General features: G+C 39.1%; 1 protein-coding gene across 1 annotated transcript; it reads left to right on the forward strand.

Annotated features, from left to right (window-relative positions):
* The first annotated feature begins 1,590 nt into the window (after nt 1–1,590).
* PIWIL1 (piwi like RNA-mediated gene silencing 1) lies at nt 1,591–24,127 on the forward strand. The gene is made up of 21 exons (XM_030025555.2): nt 1,591–1,650; nt 2,473–2,553; nt 5,490–5,640; nt 6,312–6,437; nt 8,000–8,214; nt 9,335–9,456; nt 10,120–10,200; nt 11,408–11,605; nt 11,986–12,097; nt 14,311–14,431; nt 15,065–15,182; nt 15,344–15,458; nt 16,423–16,610; nt 17,212–17,284; nt 17,623–17,823; nt 18,143–18,246; nt 18,744–18,814; nt 19,345–19,498; nt 20,447–20,572; nt 21,710–21,857; nt 22,611–24,127. The coding sequence occupies exons 2-21, from the start codon at nt 2,473–2,475 to the stop codon at nt 22,725–22,727; spliced, it is 2,622 nt and encodes an 873-aa protein (XP_029881415.1). The 5' UTR covers nt 1,591–1,650; the 3' UTR covers nt 22,728–24,127.
* Nucleotides 24,128–24,150: the final 23 nt, after the last annotated feature.

A 24,150-nucleotide genomic window follows, 5' to 3' on the forward strand; every position in this document is an offset into this window, starting at 1 on the left:
AAATACTGCTGAGCCAAGAAAATCTGCATATTGTGTTTCTGCAGCTTTAACCCTCTGACCCACTGGAGAGTTCTGCAGGCTACAGAGCAATAAAAGTTGCCACTGTGGGTGAAGGGCCCATGGCAAACAGTAATCAGTGCTCTTAAAAGCACTGGACATGCCCCATCTAAGTGTATGTATTGAGTTTGTTAAATATTTATCCGGATTTATATGTGAATAGTAAAAACCACATGCTAAAAGTACTTCAGCTATCTTTAAGCAGCAATATCCACACTTTCATAGTTTGAAAGCTCTTCTTTTTAACTTGTAAAAGAGAATCTAAGTGGGTTGCTACACTGACATTATTAAGTACAACAAAACTGGCTTTAGGGACAAACTGACAATCTAAATCAAACAAAAGGAGATATTTGTGTTATTTAAGTATTAATGTTAACAGTGTCACCCATTTCTACCTGAAATAACAGAGAACAAGGAAAAGGAACCTTGTCCTCTATTCACTGCAGGTACCAGAAAAATTGTAAATGACCCCATGACATCAGACTGGTCTTTTATAAAGGTAAGTTTTTAGTTAGATAATGTTATCTCTTGACCCTTGAAGTTGGTCTCCAGGTACATCACAGCCATCTAATCTTTAAGCAAAGGCACATTTAAAAACAACAGAAACGTGCACTTGAGCCTTGGTGCTGTCTAGACATCCTGTCTTTCCACAGAAGCGGGGAAAAGCTTGCTAAGGAGTTGATTCCCACTTAAGGCCGCTTACTTCCAAGTCATAAGATTTGCTAGTTCTGTTGTGAAGTATCTAAAATACAAGCTGTGATTCTCTGTAGCAATCATAACAATTGAATCAGCCTTGGTACTTAGAAAAGGGCGCTTTTTTTTTTTTCTTCTATTTGATTGCTAGCCTGCTGAAGAACTACCTCAACGGAAGGACGGCTGCTTATGTGTTTTGAACTGTTGATGCTTAATCGGATTGTCAAGTCATTCCTGCCAACAGTTTCCACGCTACGCACATCGTGTCCATTGCCAACAACTTCTGTCCGTATTCTGTACATCTCCGGAAAAGAGCAAGAAGTTTAAGCGGCATCGTTGTAGATGTTGTTGACAAATGCAGTCCTTCACTGAAACAACTTCAGAGTTTGATTTCTTGTTTTATTGCTCCACCTTCTGGTTAACTTACTTTCCAAGCAAGAAACGGCATGAAGAGGAAATAATTCCTAGCGGGAAAACTCTCCTCTCCCAAAGGCGACCAGCATCAATCAGGAGCCCGGTTTTGCCAGCGGCCGCTGCAGCAGTGAGGCGGCGGGGGGTGGCGGTGCCCGAGGGGCCCGTTCCTGAGGCGGCGCCGACCGACCGCCCGCGCCACAGGCCGCCGGGGGCTGACGGGGGGGGGGAGGACGGGACCCCCCGAACCTCACCACGCGGAGAACAGCGCGTCAGTATTATCAGGTGAAAGGCCCAGCCACAGTTGCATTTGCCGCCCGAAGAAGGACGGGGTGAGCACTGACGGCGAGCGGGCGGGCGCTGCGCTGCGACCATCTTCGGCTCCGCCCGCCGCCCTTCGGGTCTCTTCGGCAGCGCTCGGGCCTCAGGAGCCAATCGGGGCAGAGCGTGCGTTCCCGCCTTGCACCCACAGCGCGTGCCGCCCAGGAGGTGCGCGCCTGCGCGCGGCGCGGTGGGCCTGAGGGGCGGGGGCCGGTCCGTCGGGGTCGGTCGGTGCCGGGCGGGCGGGTGGTTCTTGTGCCCGAGGGACCGGCCTGCGGGCACCGTCGGCTGCGAGAGTGGCTGTTGGCCTTAGCGGGAACAAAGTCGTGTGGCGTCGTGAAGAGGACGGCCTGTTGTGTGTGGCTGGGGTGGTAGGAGAGTCCTTTGGCGGCCCGGGGGCAGGCTGAGGTAACGCCGAGGGCTCGGCCGGGCTGGCGGTGGGGGGGTGGGGAGGGACACGCTGAGCCCACGCGGAGAGGAAGGGTTGCTGGGGGGGGGGGGGGGACGGACAGGTCTCTGGGGCTGGTGTGCATCATCGGGGAGCTGACCAGGCGGTAAGGGTTGGCATGTGCTTTGGGTGAAGCGTGCGCTGCTCCTAGGGCAACGTTAAAAGATTAGGCTGCGTTGAGTCTCAAGTGTAACTTGAAAGTAACGTGAGTAGGCCCTGAGTTAATGCTTGGCTGAGGTTGCAGATCCTGCCATGCTCTCCAATCTAGTTGACTTTCTTCACAGCTTCAGAATTTGTGCTGGGCTGTGCCAGTGGGTTCAAACTTGACTACAAGAAGCTGTAACTTCCCCACACTGCTTGTTATGGCTGTGTTAGTGTGCAGGTCCAAGAGCAGGGAATTTTGCGGAGGAGGGTATATTTTACTGAACTGGTTGAAATTAAACAAGGGCAAATGCAATAATGCTGCTCATAATATTTATTGGAATAAGGATGGGGGAAGGAGAAGATTGAACACTAATGCTGTAAGTGGTTTGTCTTAGAAGATGACAGGAAGAGCTAGAGCCAGAGCAAGAGGAAGACCTCCAGCACTGGAGACTACTAGTCCTTCTGTAGGAGCTGCACCTGTAAGTTGGTTCTCTTTTTAATGAGCGCAGCTAGGCTTTGAAATGTTATAGCTCAACTACTTCCTGTTTTAATATTGGGTATATATATTAGATGATATATGTGTGTATGTATATATTATGTCAGGTGTATAGTTATATTAACTCGTTTTTATTAAGGAAATTCTTGTGTGCTTACAAACAAGTACTCGATTATATAATACAGTTGTCATAATACAGCTAGTGGAAATAGGTAGGCATTTTCATAGCTTGCTTTGTCCACTATGATACCCTGCAGAGATGCAGAATATATTAGGCTGCTGCTGCTATTGATGCATATTTGGGCAGAACCTGGGTCTGGCAGGTGTCCTGACATGTTTTTAATTTTAATATCAAGGACTTTCTGTCTTTGCGTTTGAACTAGTGTTTAGGGCTTGTTTTGTGCATATATGCCCTAGTCAAACTGTAGCTTGAAAATGGCTGATACTTCTGTATTTGCAGCCATTGCCACATACGTGGAGATTTTTTAAAGCAGTTCCTCAAGTTTGTCAGTTATTGATAATCGTCTTTCACTTGAGAATGTGATTAGATGGGAGGAGTGTTCCTAGTCCATTTTTTGCCAGTGTCAGATGAGTTTAAATCGTGATGGAAGGTGGTTTTCAGTTCTGTTTCTCAAATAGTGAAATGCATCTTGCATTAGCAGTAGCAGTGATGCACCTCTTGAACCTGGAACAGAATTTATAAACCTGAAAGACCTGATTACTTCAAACTTGGTCTCTTTGACTTGAATAGAATTGTTAGCAGGAGTCAGGAGGTGGTATCAGTGTCCTGCTGTGGTTAAAGAGGAAAGTAAAGGAAATCGTAAGGCTTAGGTACTTCACATGGACTGTGAATATTGATGCAGTCTGAGTGGAGAAAAGTCTGTTTTGGCTTTTTTTTCCTATATAGGCTGCCACTGTTCTACCATGTAGACTGCATGTATCTCCCTCCAAGAGGGTTAGTTCCAGAAGCATTTCAAAGACATGTTGAAAAGAGGCTGTGGAATGAATAAGAGGGTTTATATTAAGTGTTTGGAAAATGAGGGCTTAGGCATGCGCTCTGTCTCAGCTTAAGTGAGAACATAATCTGTGCTGATCACAGGGGAAGATGGGAACAACTAGCCATATATTGTAGAAGTGAACCATACCATTTGACTTTACACTGGACTGATACAGAGGTATCGTAATACACCAAGTTCTTATTACTGAGGTTTTTAACAAAAAGCATTAGTGGGGTTTAAGGAGGTCAGGGGCCTACCTTTCCTTACTAATGTCCTGACAACCCTGTCATCTTTCTTGCTGCAGGGGTAGGAAAGAGGATAGGTTGGTCAGTCCCTGGGAAGTCCTTCCCAATGCGGAGGCTGCAGCCTGCAAGGAGGATACCAAGAAGATGGAGCTTGGCTCTTTGTAATGGTGCATGGTGGGAGGACGAGACACAATGGGCACAAATTGAAGGAAGAGTTGTTTTGACTGGACATAAAGAAAAATGTTTTCATGATGAGGACAGTCAAGCACTGGAACAGGTTGCCCACTGAAGTTGTGCAGTCGGCATCCCCGCAGATGGGATAAATCTCTGAGCAACCTGATCAGACCTCGCGATTGACCTTGCTTTGAGCAGGAGGTTGGGCTAGAGGCCTCCTGAGGCTTCTTCCAGTCTGAATTATCTTGTGGTTCTTTGAAGAATGAGATTGTTGAAAAGCCCGTTCCCCCCACCCATACAGTAAACCCTATCCCAGTATAAACTCTTCCTTCAGTTTATGACTTGACACAGAGCTCTACTCTGATCCTTTAATGGATGGGAAAGCAATATAGTCAGCTCAGAATAGAGGGGTTCAGTGCCTGGCTGTCAGACTAGAGAATCCATGTATGTGACATTGCCACTTCCTTTGGGGGCAAGGATAGGATATAAGTGAGAGAGCCAAAGCAGAACTGATCTTTCCTGAACTACTTTTATGAATACTCAGGGAGCACAAAACTTGTGATAATGTGCTGTTACTGTGATAGTATTGGACTGATAATTTTCACATGTACTCTTTAGGGTTGTGTACATTCAATCTTTGCAGTAGTGCTTATGGGTATTTTCAGACTTCTTAAGAGGGTGTACTTTTGCAGATCTTATAATGTGTAAAAATAAGGTGGAGAGTATAACAACAGAGGGGCCTCCTTAGTTACTGATCCTGTGTTCAGTGTCAGAACACGCATATGGGAATTACAAGACACGTACCAAGAGCTCTGAGAGCAAAGGAGTGGAGGAACTCCAGCAATGGATTGCTGGCAGGTTGTGTGACACTGGTTCAGGGGGTTCCTACTGCTATGTTGTAGGGCAAGACAGAGCCAGGCTGGCTCTCTAGCTCAGCTTTCATGATTATCCTTGATATTGGCCTCTTGCTTGCTTACACTTGAAGTAGAGAACTTGATTATTCCTGGAGGGACTCGCTTGTGGGGCAGACTGCAGTCTGGTAACATGAAACTCTGAATTGTGGGATTGCTCATGGCTGAAGGTTGTGTGTTGCCGTTCTTCCAGGCATGACACTTCTTAATACTGTTTATCCACTAAACACTAAAATTACAAAAGCTGTTTTTATAAAATAAGTAGTCAGCTGCTTGAAGTATCAGAGAGGTTGTTAAAAATGAGAAGTCCAGAAATTTTAGTTAGAGCTTGGAAAGAGAACATTTGCATTTGCTACTAGTTTAATGAATATTAAGTGACAAAAAAATTTCCTGAACCCCATTATTTTGGAGTTTGAAGTACAGAGTAATAACTCTGCTCATTAATATAGGAAGAAAGATTTAAACTTAAGCAACTGTTACACTCGGATATTCGAGCATTCTGTACTTGGTTAGTGACTTTGTTTAGCTGTAGTCTTGGAAGTATGCTGTTTCTTCAGTTGCAGTAGGAAGAGTTGTTCCCAACTGTTGCAGGTTCAACAAACTTTGCCAAGTCAGCAACCTGGGCGTCGGCAGCCTCAGCAGCCACGTGTTCCTCCATCAATATCAGAAGAACCTGGTGGCCATGGACGACAGAGAGGCTCTCAGAGTGTTCTACAAGGCCGGAATGGGAGAAGGCCAGAAGGTCAGAAAGGGTGAAAAAGTTCATTGCCCAAAGAGCAAAGTTCACTGTACATACCTTGTGATGACAGTATTGTCATTCTAAGGTGCAGTATAACTGAACCAGGAATTTTGAAAACTATCTTCAGTGTGCTCCAACTCCATCTGTACCATCTCCTCTATCAAAATAGTTTAAAAAAATAAATTAGATAGCACTTGTCACAATTAACTGCATGAATATCAATAGTACATTTCATCTTGATGTTTAATTATTTTTCTTGAGTCTTAATAAGGAAATTAAACTTTCTTACCTATTTCACATAATTTCTATGATTCTATGATAACACTGTATTTAAACTTTTTGGTGCCAGCTGGAGGTGAAATGGAAGGAATCTTCCTTGTATTTGCAGAAGAGATTATTGATTTGGAGGGTTTACATTTTTTTTTTTCATCTGGCTAGTGAGCTGTTCTGTTTGCTTACTAGTTAACTGTCTGTAAATCTTAGGAAGTTAATATGTGTTACCTGAATGCTATTTTAAGATTAATTCACTACATAGCAAAAGCTGAAACTTAGTATTTCATGATTTTTCTTGATTTGATATATATCTGACTTTCAAAATTGAGTTGTATTTAATTCTTATTTGTATATAAGACTTGACTGTAATTATTACTTTTCCTCAAATTTCAAAACAATAGGATTACAGATTTCTGCGGGATTTCAAGAATTGTCTTTAGCAGATAGGGGTGGACGTCGTAGAGATTTCCATGACCTTGGGATAAATACTCGGCAAGCCATAGAACATGTTCAAGAATCAAAAACTGGTATGTTCAATTAGACTATAGACATATAAGCAAGTTGAAATGAAAAATAGTTTTGCTTTGTTTCTGCTTTTAGTATCCCCTAGAGAGCCAAATAAAAAAAAATCATCATTGTGTACTGGAAAAAAAGATATAAGTTGCTCCCAGTATCTGAAGAGGAACAGTAAGATGACATGTCTGATGGCACACTGCTTCAGACAGAAGTTGTGTAGCATTTTAAATTGCAACTATTTAGACATAAATGATGATCCTTGTATGTTGCACTTCTTCAAGCAGGACTCTTCAGGACTCTGTAGGTTTGCTTCTAGAAGTTCTGGTTTGTAACACATTGACCTAACCAAATTTGTAAAGATCTTGTAATAAATGTGGAATTTGAGACCTTTCTGAAGAAACTTTTTGGTTTAAATAAAAGGTGATATGCTTCTTCCCTTGAGATGAAATCATGCATATGAAAAGAAGTGAAAGCAGGCTGTCATGATGGTCCTGCCTTCTTGCTAGAACGCAATCCTTTTTAATGTTCAACAGTGCAGGTTCTGTGCTGGTAATAGTTTTGTATTGCAAGTGACTCTGTGAGACATCACAACAATATAACAGCAACTGTAGTCCACTTTTGCTTAGTTGAATAAGTGCAGCATGCCACAGGCCCAGGGATGGTAGGTCTTAGTTCTGCTCAAGTCACTTTGGGCCAGAAGCAGTATAGTTGTTTTCTTTCTCACCTAGATTTTCTATGTAGAGCTATGCTGATGCTAGATCATGGATTGCTGTACCTTGTAGGCAGCTGTATTGCTGCCTTATTGTCTTCTATTTATAGCTCTGTACAGTTTTCTAGTGTAATATACATGCTTTGTATGTGGTAGGATTTTTTTGTTTTCATCTGGGGTGTTGTATTTCAGGTAGGAAAAAAATGGGTAATGAAAACCAAATTAAAATAGGTGATCCATAATTATCTGCAATGTATTTTTTGTATTAGGCTTGTGTCTTTAAGTCTAAAAGAAGTTGAAATGACATATGAAAAAATGGGAAGAAATACTTTGAGTGATCTAGAGCTAGTTCTTACTGTTGTGGCTTTGTTTGTTTGTTTGCTTGTTCGTTTATTTGAAAAATCTTGAAATACCAAAACAAATGTCATCTTGTCACGTATGAATGGGAGTGTGGATATCTCTAGTGATTGATACTGTTAATTTTTGTTCCATGTTTATGATTCATGTAAAGAAAGATTGATTTGTTCACAAAGGAAGTTTATGTTTTGGTGGAAATTCATCTCTAGTACCTGGTACTAACCCTTTGGGAGACAGGTTACTGATCTAAATGCTTGTCTCATTTGATGCGAGAGTGTTCTTGACAACTGAAGGAATTATAAAAAGCTCTAAGTGGGTTAGTGTCTATGATAACACTATGCCTATGTGAGCATTTCCTATAGCTTACTGAGCTAGAACAGTTGTAGAACACAACTGACCTCTAATCTTTGTCTGAATGCCTTAGTTTTTTAAAATTTCTCAAAGCTGTTGAATTACTATAAGCTGGTAAAATTTTGTAACTACTAAGTTGTTTGCCTCTTATTTTAGGTTCTTCAGGTATTATGGTAAAATTAACTACAAATTACTTTCGTCTGACGTCTCGACCCCAGTGGGCTTTATATCAGTACCATGTTGGCTATAGTCCTGAGATGGAAGCACGCCGTCTTCGATCAGCTTTGCTCTTTCAGCATGAAGAGCTAATTGGAAAGACACATGCATTTGATGGATCAATATTATTCTTGCCAAAAAAACTAGGGAAAAAGGTGTGATACAAGAATGCTATTTTTTTTTTTATTTTGACTTGTATTTTATGATGCTACTTGTTTCTTACTGGTCTGGGTGAAGTTAGAGAATTGATGTCTGATGAGCAACATTTAGTTGGATTGAATATATTAATATAAGCTAATTTGCTTGTGTAGAGAAATTTGGTTCTATTATCAGAGAACTTCTGGTTCTAATGCTTAGGTTCTAAAGGCTAGAATAATCCTCTGCACAGAAGTGGTTAGCACAGACAGTATTTTTCCTTTAGTTTTCTTTCTGCTTATATCTTTTCATAACTTCTGTATTTTAACATCCAACATAATTGAAAGGGTGGATGTATTGGGTGTACATGGCAAGATTTTGGTAGCTGGTGGGGTCTGGGGTGGCCCCTGTGGGAAGAGGTTAGGGGCTGCCCTGTTCTGTATGCAGCCATTTTCAGCTGGCTTCACAATGGACCCACCACAGACCAAAGCTGAGCCCATCAGCAGAGTTGATGGCACCTCTGTGGGGAACAAATGCCAGAGCAGAAGAAAAATCTGAGAAGAAAGGAGGAGCAGAGGGAAAACGCTATGTACTGATGGTAACCCCTGCCTCCCCTCCACCCCCCTCCACCCCTTGAGCCACTCGCTTGCCTTACTGAAGGGGTTGAGTGTAACCAGTTGTGTTAACAGAGGGGGCAGAGGAGTCCAGAGTGAAGTTGAGCCTGGAAAAGCGAGATGGGGAAGATGTTTTCACTGTGTGTTTTAAAGTTCGTCTTTTTGCGTCCCAGTACCTGAATCAGTAATTAAATATATATTAATAGGCAATATATTAAGTTTATTTCCTCAAGCTGAGTCTTTTTCCTGCGATGGTAATTGGTAAGTGATCTCCCTGTCTTCATCTTGAATTCAGCTGCTTTGGGGATAGCCTGCATTCTACTCCATTAGTCGTCTTCACCCAAATGAATGAAACATTTTAGGTTGTAGTTTACAGTCATAGTAGGAAATCAAATTCCTGTTTCAGCTAAGGCTTGAATTATTACTTAGAATCTTAATGTACAAGTCCAATTTGATATTAATGGAGCAAAGTCCAGATATAGCCCTGTTTGCCTCTAGTTTTGTTAACCTAACTTCACTTTCTCAGGTTACTGAAGTGTTTAGTAGGACTCGAAATGGAGAGAATGTGAAGATAACAATCACGTTGACTAATGAGTTGCCACCTACTTCGCCTACATGTCTGCAATTTTACAACATCATTTTTAGAAGGTTTGCTGTCCAAGTTATGTCTTTATAAGAAGTAATTCTAAAAATATCTGACTTAAGTTTTTCCTTTCCAAAGAATGGACTACAAATCAATATTACAAATGTAAATCTTTAGGCCTTTGAGGCTACTGTTAGTATGTGGCCAACCACATCTCGCGACATTTTAATGTGCAGTTATACGCATGTTTCTGGCACATGCTAGCGTGAAATGTTTATACCTTTTCTATGAGCAAGCAGATTCACACTGGAGTGCTAACTTGTAGGCAGTTAGTCCTGTCACTGCCCTCCTTTTGAGTCTGTGGATTTGCCTCTTAAAGCAAATAGTAGTGCAGGACCTCGAACTGGCAGATTACACTTTTTGCTGTGGTCTTTCCATGTATACTTGGTACCTGGACTACCTGGTTCATCTGAAATGTAGCTTGTTTAGACTGCTACCTTCAACTGGTTGGTAAAGGGTTGGGTTGTATGCTAACTTATTCTCAGCTGATTAATTATCATTAATAAGTGTTCAGGGCCTTTCTAAATTGAGTTTAATCAAAAGTTCACATTTGTGACTGTTTTCTCTAGTCAGGTGAAAAAAAATGAGGTTGTGCAGAGGGATGGGACCATGCGTAGTTTGATAAGCTGAATAATAATGGTAAATGACATCTGTATTTCAACTTCCAGGCTTTTGAAGATGTTGAATTTGCAGCAGATTGGACGCAATTATTACAACCCCAGTGACCCAATCAGCATCCCTAATCACAGGTTTGGCAAAAAGGATGCTCTAGGAGGGGTGCAGGGGGAAAGGATGATATTTTGATACTGCTCTGGTGGTTTATCATGTAATAAATCCATGGACTTAAAACCTGGTATTTCTGGGAAGCATGAGACCTCATTCTCCTAACTTAGGTTCTTCTATGTGTAAGATATCATTACTCGTTACCAGTGTGTGTTCTACTATTACATTTTACTCCAATATCAGAAACCTTGCTTAAATGTCTGTAAGGCTGAGATCTCTGAATGCTTTAATTCTGAAGCTCAGGAGTGTCCAGCCTTCATTCTGAAGGCCATTTAATCTGCCATTTAAATTCATATCTGGCCATACCCCACTGGATGGGTAGTTCTAGAATGCACCTATTTCTAGCTGTCATGTCTTGTCCCTGTTCCCTGCCAGGATCCTGTACAAGGTGACTGATGCTTCTGGCTAGCCCTAGGCCTGTTGTACAAGTTAGTAAGCTTGAGCTTGAGTTTGACTGGGGCCCAATTGCATGGCTGTGGTGTACTCCTTGCCGTTAACCTAGCCTACGTAACCTGGTTGATGGAAGAAACTGGACAGTGTTCTACTAGATAAACTGTTGGTCTTCTTCTCTTACAAAGTGTATAGGTATTCAAGACACTTTAATGTAAGATATTTAAGACTAATAGCGTGAAATGGATTTCTTACGTTTTGAGGCATCCTTTCTTTCACTTCAGTTATATTGCTAAATCATTCAATCTTTAAAGCTTGTTCATATTTGGATAATGGTTTCTTTGTGTCTTGACTACTCCTGTTGTACAAGTTAGTAAGCTTGAGCTTGAGTTTGACTGGGGCCCAATTGCATGGCTGTGGTGTACTCCTTGCCGTTAACCTAGCCTACGTAACCTGGTTGATGGAAGAAACTGGACAGTGTTCTACTAGATAAACTGTTGGTCTTCTTCTCTTACAAAGTGTATAGGTATTCAAGACACTTTAATGTAAGATATTTAAGACTAATAGCGTGAAATGGATTTCTTACGTTTTGAGGCATCCTTTCTTTCACTTCAGTTATATTGCTAAATCATTCAATCTTTAAAGCTTGTTCATATTTGGATAATGGTTTCTTTGTGTCTTGACTACTTTCTAGTGTCTGGGAAGGTGGACAGAAATAACTCAAGGGGTGAGAATAGAGATGCTTTAAAGCATGTTAAGATTCTGTATCTTCTCTTTTGGCAGGTTGATGGTTTGGCCGGGCTTCACAAGTTCTATCCTCCAGTATGAGGAAAGCATTATGTTATGTACAGATGTGAGCCATAAGGTTCTTCGCAGTGAAACAGTGTTGGATTTTATGTACAGTCTGTATTACCAGGTTGAAGAGCAAAGATTTAGAGATGCCTGTGCTAAAGAGCTGATAGGTTTAATTGTTCTTACGAAGTAAGTCTCTTTGGACTCTTGTCGTCTTAGACATCTGTTTATTTTGGGGGATGTTCCGTGTCCTGAAGTATACAATGAAGCATCAGAAAGCATGAAAATTGTATCATTGTCAAGCTAGCAAACTAATCGAGGTGACAGCATTTACAAAAGCAGGAAGTACATATTGGATTAGTTCTGTTTTCATTTGGGTTTATTACAATTTAGCTTTTAGTAGAATTGATAGCCTGTTACAATTGAAAACTTGAAGTTGCTGCTGCTGCTAAGAGCAAAACTTTCCTCTTACATGAGTATTGCTATTAACTTTTTCATCCTGCCGTTCTATTTCTTTACTGTTTGAGTTAAGATTTAAAAAAACCCAAATGATTAAATTGTTTATTTAGGTACAATAACAGAACATACAGAGTTGATGACATCGACTGGGATGCCAATCCACAGTGTACCTTTAGAAAAGCAGATGGTTCTGAGATCAGCTACGTGGACTACTACAAAAGGGTATGGAAACTTAACTGTCAGCGTGTGCATTATGCTTTAACTTGAAATGTTAGAGCATTGTTAGAGTTTACATATGATGCATGGATTTGTAATTCATAATTTTTTTAAATAGAATTTTATTTTTAATGGATACTATGTAATCTGAGAGCAGTAAGTAACCTACGCATCATGATTCGGCATGAGTAGTCCATCCCAATGAGTAGTCAGTCAGGCAAAAATGCCAGGAGGCCTGCATGGTTGAACAAGGAGCTCCTGGGAAAACTCAGAAAGGAAGCATACAGAAGGTGGAAGCAGGGACGGGTAATCTGGGAGGAATACGGGGGCATTGTCCCAACATGCAGGAATGAGGTTAGGAAAACCAAAGCCCAGCTGGAATTGAATCTGGCCAGGAATGTTGAAGGCAACAGGAAGGGCTTCTGTAAGTACATAAGTGACAAAAGGAAAACTAGGGAAAATTTGACCCCACTGCTATGAATGAGTCGGGGCCCCTGATGACACAGGATGTGGAAAAAGATGAGGTACTGAATGCTGCCTTCACCTCAGTCTTTACTAGCAAGGCCTTAGAGACCAGGGAAAAGTCTGGAGCAAGGAAGACATACCGTTGGTGGAAAAGAATCAGGTCAGGGAATACTTGAGGAAATTAGACATAGCTAAGGCCATGGGCCCTGATGGGTTGCACCTACAAGTAACAGAGGCAGCTGGCTCACGTCATTGTGAGGCCACTGTTAATAGTCTTTGAACAGTGGTGGTGATAGGGAAAAGCACCTGAGGACTGGAGGAAATCAAATGTCACTCCTATCTTGAAGATGACACAGGGAACTACAGGACAGTCTGCCTTACATTGATCCCTGGGAAGGCGATGGAACAGCTAATCCTGGAAACCATTTCCAGGTACATGAACGACAAGAAAGTCATCAGGAGTAGTTGGCACGGCTTCAAGGGAAAGTCATGCTTGACCAACTTGATAAACTTCTGTGATGAAATGACTGGCTTGGTAGATGAGAGGAGAGCAGTGGATATTGTCTACCTGGACTTCAGTAAGGCTTTTGACACTGTCTCCCTTAAGATGCTCATAGAGAAGCTGGTGAAGTGTGGGCTGGATGAGCAGACAATGAAGTGAATTGAAAGCTGGCTGAATGGCCAGGCCCAGAGGGTGGTGATTGGTGCCAAGATGTGTAGCTGGAGTCCAGTAATTAGCAGTGTACCCCAGGGGTCAATACTGGGTCCAATCCTGTTTAACATCTTTATTAATGATCTGGATGATGGGGCAGAGCGTACCATCGGCAAGTTTGCTGATAGTTTACTGGAAGTGGAATATATGCGCAGTCATCCTAAGAGAAGTTCCTCTTTGATACTTCTGGTTCTTTGAGACAAAGTTTATCTATGTCTTCCATAGCTTAACCTTCTCTACCATTGAGGCCTACCACTGTAACTGTAACTTTCTGCACATCAGTTTCAACTGTAAAACAGGATGGGACTTAATAAGCTAGGAGCAAAACTTATGTTATCCATTCTAGTTCAGGATGGAGTTTATAAATGATAAATTTTCTCTGCCTTCTTGCCTTTGCTGTGTGATCTCACTTTTCTGTTTGTAAATGCTATCCTTGAGATGGGGTAGATCCAAGGTCTCTGAGGTGTGGTTCTCTTTCAGAAAAAAAAAAAGTCAAACTATGAAGTATGTTTGTTGACTGTCAGCCTGTGTCACCTTTTTCTGTCGTCTTTCTTTTTTCTAAACTAAATTAGCAATTGCTAGACAGACCAACTCTTGCCAGATGCAAGGAAAACTTGTGGGAGGGTTAAATTTCAGAAAATTCACTTGGAATCTTGTTTGATTCTTGTGATGTCTTGAATTAAATTGCTCTAGAGAGCAGGAACCTTGTCCATTAGTGAACTGGAATAAGCACCCTAATTTTGAGTTAGGTACTCTGGGTGATAATGCCTCAAGCAAGGCAGAAGCATTGTTTCTGTTGTCACTTACAACTCAATAATTTGGTGGCACCAATAGAGAGAATAGGGCTTCCCTGTTTGACCTTTTCTGACAAAACCAGTTCCTCTCAAGTTAGATGTGCTAACTGGAAAATGTTGCTTGTTGCTTCTGTTTTGTTTTTGTTTGTTTTAGGAAAAATACTCATTTTCTAAAGTGACCATTATTACTAAGAAAAGTGAGTGTTTGTTATGAATAAACTAACATACAATACATATTTTTAATACAGCAATATAATCAAGAAATTACTGACTTGAACCAGCCTGTCTTGATCAGTCAGTCTAGGAGGAGGAGAGGAACCATCATGCCAGGACCTGTGGTTCTAATTCCAGAGCTGTGCTTCCTAACAGGTACTGTAGCATTTATTCATATCAAAGCATCTGTCAAACCATAATGCCTACTGAAACTGGTATTTTGACAGCAGCTTCTTGCCAAGTTAAGTAGAAATGGGTTTTTTTGTATAAATGTGAGCTTAGAAACAAGTTTTGTAGCTAAAAGATTAGATATTAATTTAAATGAGGCTGAAAAGTTTGAGGTGTTTCGATATTGCATAGTCTTTATGTATCATGTTCAACATTGGCCCACTGATAACTTGTGGAGCTTTTTGGTGGTAGAACTTTTGTTGAAAAAGAGAATTTACTGTAAATTGATAATTTTATAAGATACGGAAATGGGTATTTTCCTCTGAGATACTCACTTTGCACTAGCAGTATCTGTCCATCTCAGCACTGTTTTTTTTTGCTTTAGAAATGTAAATAAAGAGCTGCATGTCCTGTGTGGTTTCCTCTCAAGTGCAAAAATCCAGAATTTTTTTTCTATGCAGATAGGAATGTATGTACACGGAGTAGCTGAAAATCTTGATCGCTACTGACACCACTTTACGTGTCTGCAGTACATGCATAGTTAATCTGCATGATTTGCAAGTTTACTTTTCTTAGTCCTTAATCTAACTTGTACTCAGAAAAAGATTTTGCTGTTAACAGGATTAACTGAGAAGATGCGTAATGATTTTAATATGATGAAGGACTTGGCTGTTCATACACGACTGCCACCTGAGCAAAGGCAACGTGAAATTGGGAAACTTATTGACTACATCCAAAAGTATGCTACCTTAGTATCTTCGGTATTTCTTTGTCATGAAAAATTTGTATGATAAACTTATTTCTTGCAACAAAACTTTGGAAATCTTACTGGTTTTAAAAAAGAAAAGTCTCAGCAAGAACAAATTTCTTTGTTTTAATTTAAATCTTGTTTTTAAACAGAGATGACAATGTTCAGAAGGAACTCCGAGACTGGGGTTTAAGCTTTGATTCTAATTTATTATCCTTTACGGGAAGAGTTGTTCAAGGAGAAAAGATCCTTCAATCAGGAAATGTGGTAAATAAAACAACTTCTAGAGTCTTCTGTATCTGTCACTAATGAAGCAAGTTCTTAAGGGAGGAAAAACTACTTGTTGGTTTATAAATGAAGGATTATGAGTGAAAACGTTATACACAAGACTTTGTCCAAACAGGAGACTTGTAAACAATTTAAGAAGTTTGCAAGTCTCCTGTTTAGAACACCCTGAAGATTTTTCTGGCTTGCATTACGATAGTGTCTTCCTTGCAAAAAGGTCCCTCTGTCTAAACAAAGTCATTTCAGATAGGAGACTAGAGATGTTTCTAACTAGTTTCCATTTATTAAAATATCAAGGCTTTCAAATGAAAAGCCACCAATTATTTCAGTTCAGTAGATAGAACACATAAAGTATCTGTTCACTCAAACGTGGGGTGAGTCTTCAGTATGAATAACTTAGATTTCAGTTAAGTCATAGATTGCCATAAAACATTATATATTTGCTCTGTATTAGAGATCTTTTGTTTGTTTTGAATGGATGCTAGATGGAATTTTGATCTGTATATCTGTGTATTTGGTAAAGCTTTTTTTTATTCTTGTTATTGAATGATCTGATATCTTCTTTATAATAGTTACTTTTCTTTTTCTCAAGAAGTTACCTTACTAAAAAGAAAAATGGGAGAAAAATATGTCAATACATAAACAGCTATGTCTTTGTAGCACAAAATATGTACAGCAAATAGTAACAACTTATCTGGGCTAAAAATCATAAGTATCTTTGCATAATTATGAATGAAACATTTGAAGAGTGTAGGATTTCTTGAAAGGGCTAGGTAGAGCTTATTTTAAGTTAGTGACAACAGCAGTAAAAGAACAGATAAAAATCAAGTCATTTGTTCTTGGCAGAAGTGTTACAGTCTGTTCCTGAGGTGTATTAGGAAGTAGTTGTGGTATAGCTTGTTTGGTAGAGTGTTGATTTTCTTTCTCTACCATCTCTTATTTACAGTTTAATTACAATCCTCAGTTTGCTGATTGGTCAAAGGAAACTAGGGGAGCTCCCTTAATCTGTGCAAAGCCTCTGGACAACTGGTTATTAATATATACACGGCGCAACTATGATACTGCTAATACATTACTTCAAAATCTGTTTAAAGTTACGCCATCTATGGGCATCAGAATGAACAAGGCAACCATGTAAGTGTCCTTAGAAAGCTGATGGAAAAATCATTTTATACTTATTAAGGTGTATCTGTTAGCATGCTTAGGCTGTTAAATGAGGAGATAGTATAGTATGTCACACTACCGACTTCTGTGAGATTTTTAATAAAACAAAGTTGCTTTCAGTATGCAAATTGTTCAGTTTTCTCTAGTGACTGACTTTCTTACTCATGCTTTTATTTGTGAGAGCATTCACTGGGGGTTAAAACATGCCAAAACCAAACAGTATTAGACATATAGTCATTGAGCAAAACCTTCTCAAGTGGAGCTATATTTAGTACAAGAAGGAATATGTATTTTCTTGCTGACTTTGGATGTATTCTGATTTGTTCTCATTGCAAATATCTTCTTTTGAGTACCTGTGCTTGCTTTTAAATTTGAATTTCATTGCACTTGGAAGCCTAAGTTGGGGGTGATTCCTCTTAATCTTCAAAATGTGTGAATATTGTATGTTTATTAATAGCTATAAATGTGACACTTCATACATTACTGGTGCATAATGAGCATTTATTTTTTTGTTGAAGTTTCAATAGCTGTTGGGTTTTTTTTCTGTAAGCATTTTTTCTCTCCTTTTCAGGATTGAAGTAGATGATAGAACAGAAGCTTACTTAAGGGTTTTACAGCAAAGTGTTACCCCTGACACAAACATAGTATGTATTTGAATCCATAATTTCGAATCATGTTAATCTCTGTAATTGGTGTTTTAAGACTAGTGGGATTCATTCTCAGAAATAAAACTCCTGGCTCCTGCATATCTACTACATGCCTTCTTGTACTCCTGTTCCAACTCCAGACTAACTGAGTATTGTTCTGGAAAAGAGCCTTTGTACTTGGCTCTGAAGTATAGACACTAAAACTTTCCAGGTATTTCTTTCACTGTGAACTCTTGAATATTCTCTTAAGTATAAGAAACTTTTCCTAAAGAACTGCAACTGTTACATAAATCTGAGAATGCAGCTTCTTAAAAACATTTTTTTTTTCTTTAAAGGCAGTTTGTGTTTTGTCTAGTTCCCGAAAGGATAAATATGATGCTATCAAGAAATACTTATGTACAGATTGTCCCATTCCAAGTCAATGTGTGATTGCTCGCACTTTAAGCAAGCCTCAGACTGCTATGGCCATAGCAACAAAAATTGCCTTACAAATGAACTGTAAAATGGGTGGAGAACTTTGGAGTGTTGAGATCCCAGTAAGTATTCTTTTTTTTTTTTTTTTTAAATTATAACTGTTTTCTTTATTGAGCCTTATTTAAAAAGCAAGCCTTTTTCCTCAAAAAAAGAAAATCAAGTGTTCTCTGTGTAGTTTGCTTTGTGTCTGTGAGAAGAGGCATGAAGTTAAATATGACATAAGGAGACATTTAATTCAAGAATTCAGTGCCTGTGGTTTACTTAAGTGTCCTGAAACCACACAGCTTATGTCATGATGTTGTTGCACGACAGGATGGAGATGATAGGTGCTTTGGCATGTCTTCATGTACTAATACACATTCTGTATTGATTCCTTTTAAGCTGAAACAGGTAATGGTTGTGGGAATTGATTGTTACCACGACACTTTATCTGGAAAGCAGTCAATTGCAGGATTTGTTGCTAGCCTGAATCAAACAATGACACGGTAAGATTTGAATGCCAAAGAAAAAAAAAAAAATCTTTATCTTTCTCTTAACTGAAAAGTAGCTTGAATATGGTGGGCCATCATGAAAATGTCCAAGTTGATTTACTGTTCACTGTTAACAAGAACTATTATGAATTATTTTTTCCACTACATCCCTTAAGGAATAGCCTTGTCCTTCTTCCACAGTGCTTGGGAGAGGGGACAAATGGTGGGGCAAAGGCTGGGATGAATAGAGGGCATCAGGGTGACAGGCTTTTCTGCCTTTTGAGTTGACTTGTGTGAAAGTTTTTTGACAGGAATTGCATATGGCGCTAAGGCATTTGTCTACCACAGGGGCTTTGCGAGGTAAATATTCTGATGGTATGCTAACTCTTGCTTGACTGCCTTGACCCACAATAGCCATAAAGACTAAGTGGTCATAGCCATTTTAAAAATAACTTCATTGAAGTAAGCCTGGGAAATACTTTGAAGGTCATCTTTTATTTTGTCCTTCACAGGTGGTTCTCCCGCTGTGTTGTTCAAGGTCGTGGGCAAGAACTTGTGGATGGGCTCAAAGCCTGCTTGCAAAGTAAGGGAAAGCTTTCTGCCTTGTTGAGTCAGATCTAACGAATGACAATTTAGCTTCCTCAAAACACACCTCCTCAGCTGCCTTGAGGGGAGGTGTTACCAAGTTGCACTTTAAAAACAGATTAAAAACACAGTTGTAAATATTGCTGAAAATTAATAGCATTTTGTGTACATTCTTTCATTGATTCCCATGTTTCTTAACAATAATTAAATACTACTTATCAACACGCTTCAAAGAATGCTTTAAAGCAGACAAATTTAAAGGATGACAGCTCCTTGCTGTGCGAGAGGCCAGCCGAGTAGCTAATCTTCTTAGGTTCGTTCTTTTTTGTAGGTACACAGGTAAACCAGAATTCTTTTTGCAGGTAGCATTTGTGTATCATGATGCATACCTGTTTCAAGTTACTGAAAGACTGAAGACCTCAGGTTTCAAAACTTACTGCGGTTTTTCCAATAATGAAAGTCCGTTTTTGTTTTGGAATGAATTGTCATTATAGCTAACAGCTTTTACTCTTTTTATTTCTTTTTAAGCTGCTCTAAGAGACTGGTTCAAGTGGAATAATTATTTGCCGTCTCGTATTATTGTGTATCGTGATGGTGTAGGAGATGGACAACTAAATACTTTGGTTAATTACGAAGTGCCTCAATTTCTGGATTGCTTGAAGAGTGTTGGAAAAGACTACAAGTAAGTTTGTTTCTGCCAACACCCTTTTTATACTGCAAGAAAAATACACACTGGGATACAAAAAGTGGTTACAGATTAAGATTGTGTCATCTTTTCATCCTTATTTATTTTTACTTGAGCTCAAATAACTGCTTTTCTGATGATTGTTTACATGATTTGAGATACCTAACTTGTAATGTAATAGGAAAAGTTTTTAGTACATGCACCATGAGTATTCGATGCACACGTATACACATATACTCTTTTGGCATTCTTGATGCATGTGGTAATTAATACTTTTTTCCAGCTGGTTGATCATAGCTTGATTACTATCACATGTGTCCAGTAGGTCCATTTTTTTCTTCCCAGTTCTGAAAGGACTATCTATTGTCCAGTCACTTAGTTCTGCACAGTTTTCAACATTCTGCTTTAAAACTTAATCAACTGCAGTGACTTGGTTTCTTAATCTGCTCTGAAAAATGAAAATATTTCCTGATGCTGCAGGCAAGTGGACACAAAACAAGTTATAGCTAGTAGGAATTGAAGTGCTTACTTCTGTCTAGCTTCTGTTAATTGCTTGCTCTTTACCGAAAATACTGTTAAAACACAGTGGTTTTTTATATGAAAAGATGAGGTAGAGAGATAGTAGAAATCAGATCTTTATTTAGAAGATCCCTTTTTGGTCTGTTTTGTGTCTCCCTGTGAAGTTAAATATAAGCTACATTGGTGAGAAATAGTATCAAAGTTGCACCTGAAACTAAATATCTAAAGTTATTACTCCTATTTATATACAATGTCCTATTTAATCTAAATCAATGAATTAGTGAATATTTGTATGTGAAATTAATGCCCTGGAGAACTCTAAAATTGCTTTAAATTTGAAGCTCTAGAGAATACGCTCCTGAAATACTCTCAGAGTGGTTTTTCAGGATAGTTTTGTTTTTTTTCTTTTATTTTCATTTATTTTAGTCCAAGACTTACTGTGATAGTTGTGAAGAAACGAGTGAATACCAGGTTCTTTGCACAGTGTGGTGGAGCACTTAAAAACCCACCCCCTGGTACTGTTGTTGACGTGGAGGTTACCAGACCAGAATGGTAAGTTAGTAAAGAGGTAACACTTCTTCTGTTTGCTGGCAGCCTGATAACAAAGGAAATATATCTGATATTAAATTGACTGTGGGATCGAGTAGAAGAACGCTTTCCACGCTTCTGTCCATGTGAAAAGAAATTATAGTGGCTGTGTAGATGAAATGGACAAGCTTAAATTTCATTAATTTATTATGCAGTATTTCATGGTTTCCAATATGCAGTATTTGTCTATATCAGAGTATTACATATGCTTTTAACTAAGCATGTGTCTGTTTCACTTTTTGGTGTTTCTTTTTTTGATTTTTAAAGGTTTAGTACCAAATGAGTACCTATTGATAGGATTGCCCAGCTGTCCTTAACTGAAATTAAATTCTGTCTGGCTGTAGTTGTGACGTTGCACATAAATTTTGTTACTTTGTAAGGGTGCATTTTATGAGCCAGTGTTGGAAATACTCTTTGGTGGCTAGGAAGTCACTAGAAGAAGACTCAGAATTGTACAGTTTTGTGTGTAGGTAGCACATGTACACAGATCTCATTGACTTCACTTGCTAGCTGTTAATGAACATTTTTGTAAGTCACACTCCATGGCACTTAGGTCAGGTATGTGGGAAATACAAAGCATATTCAGTATATGATGAAAGGTTTGACTTCGGTCAGGGGACGCTGAAGTGCGTAGGGAGCAATGCAGTCATCTGTGGCAGCACACAGTTCTGATAGGTAGTTTTGCCTTTCTTTTTTCTGTTTTACCAACTGGCTGCAGGTGTCCGAAGTGTTGCAATAGGTGACAAACATCCAAACATGGCTCAGGGTGTGAGAGTAAATGAGGAGCATAAGCTAAGTACATGTGCAGGGTGGTTATCAGGAGGAAGACTGTATATGATGAATGGTTAAGATCTTCATGGTCTTAAGACCTGTTCCATATAATAAGATTATTCACATTCTTCCAGATCTCCTGGCCTTTCAGAAAGAGAGGAAACTGATTATTTTGTGACCAAAACATAGGCATACTTTTGCAGTTTACTCAAATATCCATAAAGTGACTTGAAGAAAATAAGTAAGACAAATTCTTGAGGATTTGCATTTTTCTACGGAAAGCAGCCCTTTCTGTATCAGACTTCTGGGGTTTTGTTTTTTCTATTACAGGTATGATTTTTTTATTGTGAGTCAGGCAGTGAGAAATGGTTGTGTTGCACCCACTCATTACAACGTAATTTATGACACAGGCAAACTGAAACCAGATCATGTACAACGTTTAACCTACAAACTTTGCCACATGTACTATAACTGGTCGGTAAGTATTTCCTCTGGGAAATGATAATATTTTTCTTCTAAGATTGTGCATCTCTATGCAGTAACAACCCACAAGAAGGTAGAAAAAGGTGTCCTTAAAACACCCATGCAGATCCAAAAAGCCTGCAAGTATGCGTCTTGACCTAGAGTGGTGGTTTGAGAACTAGACATTTTATAATTACATGATGTCTCTAAAGTCTGAAGATTAAAGTCATTTTTATTCTTACTAGTAAATACTTGTTGTTTTGAGTATTACACCCAAATTCTATGTCAAAAGCAAAACTGAAATGATTGTTTCTCACCTGTGGAAATACTTCTTTGTGTGGAGATGGAACTGTGTTCCTCCATTTCCCTTGAAGCTTCCTCTATTGCATACCAAGATCAGGACACAGTGAGGTCATGCCTGAGGTAGGCTTTAGATTTGTCAGTTTAGTAATCATAAATATTTCACGACTTACCCATGTCCCACCTTGATGCTGTGAGATCCAGCATCAAATGTAAACCTGTGTAAGAGGCTTTTTTGGAGTGAGGACGGGAATGGAGTTGGGAGTGTTTTTGCATCTGCTCTTCTATAAAGCATGCTTTTTTAATGTATTCAGTGTATGTAATGTTTTCACAAATGGGCATAAACTACAGGGAACATAAATTTTACATGTATCCAGACTTAAATTCCAGGACTCTCTTTGTTACAGTGAATGCATGCTTATTTAAATGACTTTGAAAATAATTTTTTTTTTTTTCTTCTCTTCTGCAGGGTGTTATCAGAGTACCTGCTCCTTGCCAATATGCTCATAAACTGGCTTTCCTTGTTGGTCAGAGTATTCACAGAGAACCAAACCTGTTGCTTTCAGACAGGCTTTACTATCTTTGAAGTTGAGTTATCAGCTAAAAAAAGTAGCATAGTTCCTGGGAATGTAGAATTGTCTGGGGTTTTGCGTGGCGCTTTGGTTGGGTTTTTTGTTGTTGTTTGTTTTTGTTTTGGTGTTGTTTGATTTTTTTTTTTCTTTTTTTCTTAAGATGTGTGTATGTGCAGTTGTGAACTTTATTTTCATTGTAGCAGGAAAAAGCTTGAGATAGCATATCTGCATTTTGAATAGGTCTCTGCTTGCTATAATGACTATTTTTTATTATTTTTTTTTAATACTTATTTACTAAAGCATTTCTGGGATTCTTCACAAATGATTACTAGTTGTTCTTATTTTTATTTATGTTTTGGGGAAGTCTTACACAGAATTATCTTTAGCATACAAGTTATATAGTTATGCAGACCAAAATCCAAACTTTTTCAGCTAGCACATTACACTTTTACTTTTCAAAATGCAATTGTTGCTTCCTTGTTTTTCTTGGCTGTTAAAATGAGGGCAAAATTTTGTCTTCTAAACTATTTCATATCTTAAAAAGAGGCTATCAGACATTCTTGGTTATCAAGGCTTTGTTTTAATAGTGCTGCAAAACCTGTGGAAGAGTTTTTAATACTTGCCCTTGTAAGTGATTTGCAGACCAACTAGAAACTGTCTTGTGCTCACTTGTGTCTCCCCTAGGAGTAGAGGGAAGTGAAGTGGGATGTCTTCAAACTGGCATAGCTGAGAGGGAAGTTCTGTGCATACCAGAGTTTCAGGAATGAGTGTCAGAGGCAAAATTATTTCTGTATCTTATCACAGCTATAGGAACACCTTTATTATCTAAGGCTATTCTCTCCACAAAAAAGCAATGGCTTTGACTAAGCTTGAATGCTCTTATGGGGGCTGTGTGACTTAGCGTGGACTATCCTATTGACATGCTTTTTCTTAGTCTTGTAACTTCATATTGACTACACAGTATGAGTAAATCATTTCAGTTGCAAATTCATAACTGAAATGAACTAAATTTCTTGGTTGACACTGTTTAATTGCATGGTTGTTAAATGAGAAAAGTAATTTCCAACAAAGAGTATCAGTGCACTGATGTGCACAAAAGTAGATAGTTTTACTATTCATGGTTTGGTTTTTTTTTTGGTTGTGCAGTTCCAAGTAATGGGAAGTGCTTAGGCCTTGGTTTGTATTGTACTTCTAGGATTTTCATTGGTAACTGTTCAGCAGGAATAGCTTAATTTGTAAAGCAAGTAGCAGTTGTGTTGATGAAAGTTGATTTCAGATTTTGCATTACCAGGCGCAGAGTCAAACTAGGCGCATATGGAAGAATTTGGATTAGTGCTGTTTTTTTTAAACTAACTTGTTCTGAAGCTTGTTCCTTTTCTTTGTGAGATTTAAATAAAGTTGTTGCTGTAATCCTTGCTCATTTGGTTGTGTTAGATG

The sequence above is a fragment of the Aquila chrysaetos genome, chromosome 9, assembly GCF_900496995.4.
Source record: "Aquila chrysaetos chrysaetos chromosome 9, bAquChr1.4, whole genome shotgun sequence".
Classification (NCBI taxonomy): domain Eukaryota; kingdom Metazoa; phylum Chordata; class Aves; order Accipitriformes; family Accipitridae; genus Aquila; species Aquila chrysaetos.